The 8885-nt window shown below is 49.3% G+C and overlaps 1 protein-coding gene across 1 annotated transcript in view; it reads left to right on the forward strand.

Annotated features, from left to right (window-relative positions):
• Positions 1 to 4802: 4802 nt before the first annotated feature.
• Positions 4803 to 8885, forward strand: part of LOC135533858 (receptor-type tyrosine-protein phosphatase R-like) — a gene marked incomplete at its 3' end in the record, with an annotated part of 19188 nt that continues 15105 nt past the window's right edge. The window contains exons 1-2 of the mRNA XM_064961065.1: positions 4803 to 4886; positions 5480 to 5629. Coding sequence (XP_064817137.1) covers positions 4803 to 4886; positions 5480 to 5629 — 234 coding nt within the window. The remainder of the gene's footprint in view (positions 4887 to 5479; positions 5630 to 8885) is intronic.

Below are 8885 nucleotides of genomic sequence, written 5' to 3' on the forward strand. Positions count from 1 at the left end.
TAATACAGTTACTATAATATATCAGGTTATACTATAATATATCAGGTTATACTATAATACAGTTACTATAATATATCATGTCTCCTGTGTTGGGCATCAGGTAGCAGGCCTCCCTCTACCCCTCCACCCTTCCATGTCTCCTGTGTTGGGCATCAGGTAGCAGGCCTCCACCCCCACCCCCCACCCCTCCAGGGACGGCAGCCATTCATTAATTGGGGTGGCAGGGTAGCCTAGTGGTTAGAGCAAGTTCATATCCCCGAGCTGGCAACATACAAATCTGTCATTCTGCCCCTGAACAGGCAGTTAACCCTCTGTTCCGAGGCCATCATTGAAAATAAAAATATTTTCTTAACTGGCTTGCCTAGAGGTGAAATAAAGGTGAAATAAAAATTCAAAGGTTGTCTATTTTCCATTTACCCACAAACCCTGGATGTAAAGGTGAAATAAAAATTCAAAGGTTGTCTCTTTTCCATTTACCAACAAACCCTGGATGTCACTTCTCGAGAGAGAGTTGACTTCCTTCCTGTAGACATGTCCCTTATTTCCCAGGACTCCAGAGCCCTGTTAAAGAGTCTGAAAGCAGTCATGTGGAATAAAAACATACCCACTCCACTTCTTAAAGATAGGAAAAAAAGATGTCCCTTCTTTTCCAGGACTCCCAGAATCCTGAGGGTAGTAAGGCTGAAAGAAAACTAGAACCGTAGAACCTGAAAGAGCAGGCAGTCCCTGGAAGTGTAACAGGAAGAGGAGACAGTCCCTGGAAGTGTACAGGAAGAGGAGAAAGCAGGAGAGGAGACAGTCCCTGGCAGTGTAGAGGAAGAGGAGACAGTCCCTGGCAGTGTAGAGGAAGAGGAGACAGACCCTGGCAGTGTACAGGAAGAGGAGACAGTCCCTGGCAGTGTACAGAAAGAGGAGACAGTCCCTGGCAGTGTACAGGAAGAGTAGACAGACCCTGGCAGTGTACAGGAAGAGACAGTCCCTGGCAGTGTACAGAAAGAGGAGACAGTCCCTGGCAGTGTGCAGAAAGAGGAGACAGACCCTGGCAGTGTACAGGAAGAGGAGACAGACCCTGGCAGTGTACAGAAAGAGGAGACAGTCCCTGGCAGTGTGCAGGAAGAGGAGACAGTCCCTGGCAGTGTACAGAAAGAGGAGAAAGTCCCTGGCAGTGTACAGGAATAGGAGACAGACCCTGGCAGTGTACAGAAAGAGGAGACAGTCCCTGGCAGTGTGCAGGAAGAGGAGACAGTCCCTGGCAGTGTACAGAAAGAGGAGAAAGTCCCTGGCAGTGTACAGAAAGAGGAGACAGTCCCTGGCAGTGTACAGGAAGAGGAGACCATCCATGGCAGTGTACAGGAAGAGGAGACAGACCCTGGCAGTGTGCAGGAAGAGGAGACAGTCCCTGGCAGTGTACAGGAAGAGGAGACAGTCCCTGGCAGTGTACAGGAAGAGGAGACCATCCATGGCAGTGTACAGGAAGAGGAGACAGTCCCTGGCAGTGTACAGGAAGAGGAGACAGTCCCTGGCAGTGTGCAGGAAGAGGAGACAGTCCCTGGCAGTGTACAGGAAGAGGAGACAGACCCTGGCAGTGTGCAGGAAGAGGAGACAGTCCCTGGCAGTGTGCAGGAAGAGGAGACAGACCCTGGCAGTGTACAGGAAGAGTAGACCATCCCTGGCAGTGTACAGGAAGAGGAGACAGACCCTGGCAGTGTGCAGGAAGAGGAGACAGACCCTGGCAGTGTGCAGGAAGAGGAGACCATCCATGGCAGTGTACAGGAAGAGGAGACCATTCATGGCAGTGTGCAGGAAGAGGAGAAAGCTGGACAGGAGACAGGGTTATTAAGGATAATGTTTTGTCTAAATATGGACATTTCATAGTCATCTCTGCCGATGCCTGGGGAGATACAACTATGGCTGCTTATCAAATGGCATCCTATTCCCTACGTAGTGCACTACCCTATGGGCCCTGGTTAAAGGATTGTGCTATATAGGGAAGAGGGTGCCATTTGGAACATATTATATGACTCAAAGATGGTGGGTGTTCTTCCTCTGAAAGACAACCGGTGGGGGAAAAATATCTGCACAGATGGAAAGAGAACCAAGATAAATGAAAGCTGTGCTGGAAAACAGATTCTGTGTTTGTTTCTCCTCAAGTCAGACTTTTAGAATGTGGAACGGTTATGTTGATAGATACAGGAGGGGTTTGTTTCTCCTCAAGTCAGACTTTTAGAATGTGGGACGGTTATGTTGCTGGATACAGGAGGGGTTTGTTTCTCCTCAAGTCAGACTTTTAGAATGTGGAACGGTTATGTTGATAGATACAGGAGGGGTTTGTTTCTCCTCAAGTCAGACTTTTAGAATGTGGAACGGTTATGTTGATAGATACAGGAGGGGTTTGTTTCTCCTCAAGTCAGACTTTTAGAATGTGGAACGGTTATGTTGATAGATACAGGAGGGGTTTGTTTCTCCTCAAGTCAGACTTTTAGAATGTGGAAAGGTTATGTTGATAGATACAGGAGGGGTTTGTTTCTCCTCAAGTCAGACTTTTAGAATGTGGAAAGGTTATGTTGCTGGATACAGGAAGGGGAGACATAAGTGGTTGGGGTAAATCTTATTTTTAACGGCTGACATGCGCCCACACACGACCTTTCGACCTTGACCTCTCTGGCCGGTCACTGTCCCCAGGCCTGTCTGGGATGCTCTTTATAGGGCTGACCACTGCAGGACCCTCAGGACTGGTACCAAACCAGGTTAGCTGGAGGTAATCAATTCGCCATCTGGAACAAATGACATGTTAACTAAAGGTGGTTTTCCTTGTTTTGAAGGGGTTCCACTTTGACAGAGAGAGACAGAGAGAGAGAAAGAGAGAGAGAGAGAGGGACAGAGAGAGAGAGAGAGAGAGAGAGAGAGAGAGAGAAAGAGGGACAGAGAGAGAGAGAGAAAGAGGGACAGAGAGAGAGGGTCAGAGAGAGAGAGGGGGAGGAAGGGAGAGAGAGATTTGTACATCGTTGCAACACTGTATATATTCGTAATATGACTTTTGTAATGTCTTTATTGTTTTGAAAATTCTGTATGCGTAGTGTTTACTGTTAATTGTTATTGTTTATTTCACTTTTGTATATTATGTACCTCACTAGCTTTGGCAATGTTAACCCATGTTTCCCCTGCCTATTAATCACCTTGAATTGAATTGAATTGAAATTGAGAGATAGAAAGAGAGAGAGAGACACACAGAGAGAAAGAGAGAGAGAGACACAAAGAGAGAGAGAGGGACAGCGCGAGAGAGAGCGAGGAAGGAAGTGAGACAGAGTGTGAAAGTGATTGTATAAGTGTCAGTGGATGGATGGTAATGTAGTAATGTTGGTAGAGATGTAATGCAGCTTAGACATCCCCTGCCTCCTCTGCTCTGCTTGGAAAGTGTTAGAGATTTCCCTGTGTGTTATAGGGTTAGGGTAACAGAGTGTTATAGAGAGGTAACAGAGTGTTATAGAGAGGTAACAGAGTGTTATAGAGAGGTAACAGTGTTATAGAGAGGTAACAGTGTTATAGAGAGGTAACAGAGTGTTATAGAGAGGTAACAGAGTGTTATAGAGAGGTAACATGGTGTTACAGAGAGGTAACAGAGTGTTATAGAGAGGTAACAGAGTGTTATAGAGAGGTAACAGTGTTATAGAGAGGTAACAGAGTGTTATAGAGAGGTAACAGAGTGTTATAGAGAGGTAACAGAGTGTTATAGAGAGGTAACATGGTGTTACAGAGAGGTAACAGAGTGTTATAGAGAGGTAACAGTGTTATAGAGAGGTAACAGTGTTATAGAGAGGTAACAGTGTTATAGAGAGGTAACAGTGTTATAGAGAGGTAACAGAGTGTTATAGAGAGGTAACAGAGTGTTATAGAGAGGTAACATGGTGTTACAGAGAGGTAACAGAGTGTTACAGAGAGGTAACAGAGTGTTACAGAGAGGTAACAGAGTGTTATAGAGAGGTAACAGAGTGTTATAGAGAGGTAACAGAGGGTTATAGAGAGGTAACAGAGTGTTATAGAGAGGTAACAGAGTGTTATAGAGAGGTAACAGTGTTATAGATAGTTAACATAGTGTTATAGAGAGGTACCACTACAGAGCATGTCTCTCCATCCTCTTTGTGAAAAGGGTTTGTTTCCCATCTTGTGAGTGTTTGTCTGGAAGTAAGTATACAGTGTTTGTGTTGTCAAGGTAACAGGCAGTACAGTGTCGCTATCTAGTTCCTGTCTGATATTCTGCTGTTCAGGACACAGTCACTTGCTCTGTTGTTGGCACCAGTCAATCCAGATGTCTCCCATGTGAATTCAACTCTAGTTTCCATGGTGATATATCTCTCTCCTGCTCTGGGCTGTCAGTGTGCCTCACACTTTCCCCCCTCTCTCTTTCTCCCCTCTCCACCTTCCTCCCCTTCCCTCCCTCTCTCCCTCTACCCCCTCTTCCTCTTTCCCCCTTAACCCCTCCCACCATCCCTCCCCCTTCCTCTTTCCCCCTTCCCCCATCCCTCCCTCCCTCCCTTCCTCCATTTCTCCCCCTTTCTCCCCATCCTTCCCTCCCTCCCTCCCTCCCTCCCTCCCTCCCTCCCTCCCTCCCTCCCTCCCTCCCTCCCTCCCTCCCTCCCTCCCTCCCTCCCTCCCTCCCTCCCTCCCTCCCTCCCTGCTGTCCCTCCCTCCCTGCTGTCCCTTCCTCCCCCTTCCCCCCTCCCTCCCTGCTGTGCCCCCTCCCTTCCTCCCCCACCCCTCCCTCCCTCTGTCAGAAGCTGCAGGTTGATGTGAGGAGGTTAACCATGTCTCTTCTAAAGCGGTTCAGAGAGGGGGTAGCTGCTGCTCTGTACATCTCCCCCAGACACGTACACATCAACAGGCTCAATGTAAGACACACACACACACACACACACACACACACTGCTCTGAACATCTCCCCCAGACACGTACACATCAACAGGCTCAATGTAAGACACACACACACACACACACACACAGACACACAAACACACACACACAGACACACACACAGACACACACACACACACACACACACAGACACACACACACACACACACAGACACACACACACACACACACACACACACACACACACACACACACACACACACACACTGCTCTGAACATCTCCCCCAGACACGTACACATCAACAGACTCAATGTAAGACTCACACACACACGCAGACACACACACACCTAAACACCCTCAAACATTCAACACCTTTTACTGACTATAGACATGAATAAGGATGATTTGAAACTAGTTTCCACTGAACACAAATGATGGTAGTTCATACAGACTGGCCAGACCTCCATAACAACACATCCCACAAACCACTTCACCGCTGCACCGTAGTTAAATCTTAATGTGAGGTTGTCTGTGGATATCATTTCATCTGAGCGTTATCTAACATCCTCTTCCTCCTCTTCCTCCTCTACCCCGCCCCCCCCCCAATAGGAGAGGAGTAATGGCATTGAGCTGTACGTGTCATCCAATAGGCCAGGGGCCACGGAGCCCCTCCCAGCAGAGGAAGTTATCCAATCACTGAACATCAACACCCTGCATCGTAGCCTGGGTCACTTCGGCATCACAGAGGTCTCCTCGGAGGTACGCTACTTCCTATATGTGTGCACGTGTGTATCTGTGCACGTGTGTATCTGTGCACGTGTGTATGTGTGTGTGTGTGTATGTGTACATACAAGCGTGCATGTCTCAGCCAGGCGTATAGATGGTTTCCTCTGTGTTGGGCTTTATGCTCTGTGTTGTCAGTCCTAATGATTTCCTCTGTGTTGTCAGTCCTAATGGTGTCCTCTGTGTTGTCAGTCCTAATGATTTCCTCTGTGTTGGGCTTCATGCTCTGTGTTATCAGTCCTAAAGGTGTCCTCTGTGTTGTCAGTCCTAATGGTGTCCTCTGTGTTGTCAGTCCTAATGGTGTCCTCTGTGTTGTCAGTCCTAAAGGTGTCCTCTGTGTTGTCAGTCCTAAAGGTGTCCTCTGTGTTGTCAGTCCTAAAGGTGTCCTCTGTGTTATCAGTCCTAATGGTGTCCTCTGTGTTGTCAGTCCTAATGGTGTCCTCTGTGTTGTCAGTCCTAATGGTGTCCTCTGTGTTGTCAGTCCTAATGGTGTCCTCTGTGTTATCAGTCCTAATGGTGTCCTCTGTGTTATCAGTCCTAATGGTGTCCTCTGTGTTGTCAGTCCTAATGGTGTCCTCTGTGTTGTCAGTCCTAAAGGTGTCCTCTGTGTTGTCAGTCCTAATGGTGTCCTCTGTGTTATCAGTCCTAAAGGTGTCCTCTGTGTTGTCAGTCCTAATGGTGTCCTCTGTGTTGTCAGTCCTAATGGTGTCCTCTGTGTTATCAGTCCTAAAGGTGTCCTCTGTGTTGGGCGTTATGCTCTGTGTTGTCAGTCCTAATGGTGTCCTCTGTGTTGTCAGTCCTAAAGGTGTCCTCTGTGTTGTCAGTCCTAATGGTGTCCTCTGTGTTGTCAGTCCTAATGGTGTCCTCTGTGTTGTCAGTCCTAATGGTGTCCTCTGTGTTGTCAGTCCTAAAGGTGTCCTCTGTGTTGTCAGTCCTAATGGTGTCCTCTGTGTTGTCAGTCCTAATGGTGTCCTCTGTGTTGTCAGTCCTAAAGGTGTCCTCTGTGTTATCAGTCCTAATGGTGTCCTCTGTGTTGTCAGTCCTAATGGTGTCCTCTGTGTTGTCAGTCCTAATGGTGTCCTCTGTGTTGTCAGTCCTAATGGTGTCCTCTGTGTTGTCAGTCCTAATGGTGTCCTCTGTGTTGTCAGTCCTAATGGTGTCCTCTGTGTTGTCAGTCCTAATGGTGTCCTCTGTGTTGTCAGTCCTAAAGGTGTCCTCTGTGTTATCAGTCCTAATGGTGTCCTCTGTGTTGTCAGTCCTAATGGTGTCCTCTGTGTTGTCAGTCCTAATGGTGTCCTCTGTGTTGTCAGTCCTAATGGTGTCCTCTGTGTTGTCAGTCCTAAAGGTGTCCTCTGTGTTGGTCTTTATGCTCTGTGTTATCAGTCCTAATGGTGTCCTCTGTGTTATCGGTCCTAATGGTTTCCTCTGTGTTGGGCCTTATGCTCTGTGGTAGGTAGTTTGTTAGCTCGTTGTTTTTCACCGAGAGGTGGGCGTCTTTTTCATCCCGGCCCTAAAGATCTGAAAGACCTCCCACCCATCACACACACCATATCATTTTGTTCTTTCCCTCTCTCTCTCTTTTCTCTCATCCCTCCCTCCACCCCTCTCTCTCTGTCTCTCTCTGTCTCTCTCTCTCTCTGTCTCGTTAGTGTTGTGTGTGTAGTGAATCAGGGAACAGACATTAGTACCAGGATGTGTTCTAAAGATGATGTCCAGACATCCCTAGAACAGGCTGCTCCTTCCCTGCCCCTCTCTCTCTCTATATATATATACAGTATATATATATTTATATATAAATACATGGTGGGACCAACAGCAATAATAATAGTAGTAGTGGACATGGGGTTACCATTAACAGACTGTGCTCTCTGGGCAGCCAGGTTTGTCTGTGATGACCGGTCTCTATAGCCAGACTGTCCTCCCTGGGCAGCCAGGTGTGTCTGTGATGACCGGTCTCTATAGCCAGACTGTCCTCCCTGGGCAGCCAGGTTTGTCTGTGACGACCGGTCTCTATAGCCAGACTGTCCTCCCTGGGCAGCCAGGTTTGTCTGTGACGACCGGTCTCTATAGCCAGACTGTCCTCCCTGGGCAGCCAGGTGTGTCTGTGACGACCGGTCTCTATAGCCAGACTGTCCTCCCTGGGCAGCCAGGTGTGTCTGTGACGACCGGTCTCTATAGCCAGACTGTCCTCCCTGGGCAGCCAGGTTTGTCTGTGACGACCGGTCTCTATAGCCAGACTGTCCTCCCTGGGCAGCCAGGTTTGTCTGTGACGACCGGTCTCTATAGCCAGACTGTCCTCCCTGGGCAGCCAGGTTTGTCTGTGATGACCGGTCTCTATAGCCAGACTGTCCTCCCTGGGTAGCCAGGTGTGTCTGTGATGACCGGTCTCTGTAGCCAGACTGTCCTCCCTGGGCAGCCAGGTTTGTCTGTGACGACCGGTCTCTATAGCCAGACTGTCCTCCCTGGGCAGCCAGGTGTGTCTGTGACGACCGGTCTCTATAGCCAGACTGTCCTCCCTGGGCAGCCAGGTGTGTCTGTGACGACCGGTCTCTATAGCCAGACTGTCCTCCCTGGGCAGCCAGGTGTGTCTGTGATGACCGGTCTCTATAGCCAAACTGTCCTCTCTGGGCAGCCAGGTTTGTCTGTGATGACCGGTCTCTATAGCCAGACTGTCCTCCCTGGGCAGCCAGGTGTGTCTGTGACGACCGGTCTCTATAGCCAGACTGTCCTCCCTGGGCAGCCAGGTTTGTCTGTGATGACCGGTCTCTATAGCCAGACTGTCCTCCTGGGCAGCCAGGTGTGTCTGTGACGACCGGTCTCTATAGCCAGACTGTCCTCCTGGGCAGCCAGGTGTGTCTGTGACGGCCGGTCTCTATAGCCAGACTGTCCTCCCTGGGCAGCCAGGTTTGTCTGTGACGACCGGTCTCTATAGCCAGACTGTCCTCCCTGGGCAGCCAGGTGTGTCTGTGATGACCGGTCTCTGTAGCCAAACTGTCCTCCCTGGGCAGCCAGGTTTGTCTGTGATGACCGGTCTCTATAGCCAGACTGTCCTCCCTGGGCAGCCAGGTTTGTCTGTGACGACCGGTCTCTATAGCCAGACTGTCCTCCCTGGGCAGCCAGGTTTGTCTGTGACGACCGGTCTCTATAGCCAGACTGTCCTCCCTGGGCAGCCAGGTGTGTCTGTGATGACCGGTCTCTATAGCCAGACTGTCCTCCCTGGGCAGCCAGGTTT

Source organism: Oncorhynchus masou, unplaced genomic scaffold, assembly GCF_036934945.1.
Source record: "Oncorhynchus masou masou isolate Uvic2021 unplaced genomic scaffold, UVic_Omas_1.1 unplaced_scaffold_2735, whole genome shotgun sequence".
Taxonomy (NCBI): domain Eukaryota; kingdom Metazoa; phylum Chordata; class Actinopteri; order Salmoniformes; family Salmonidae; genus Oncorhynchus; species Oncorhynchus masou.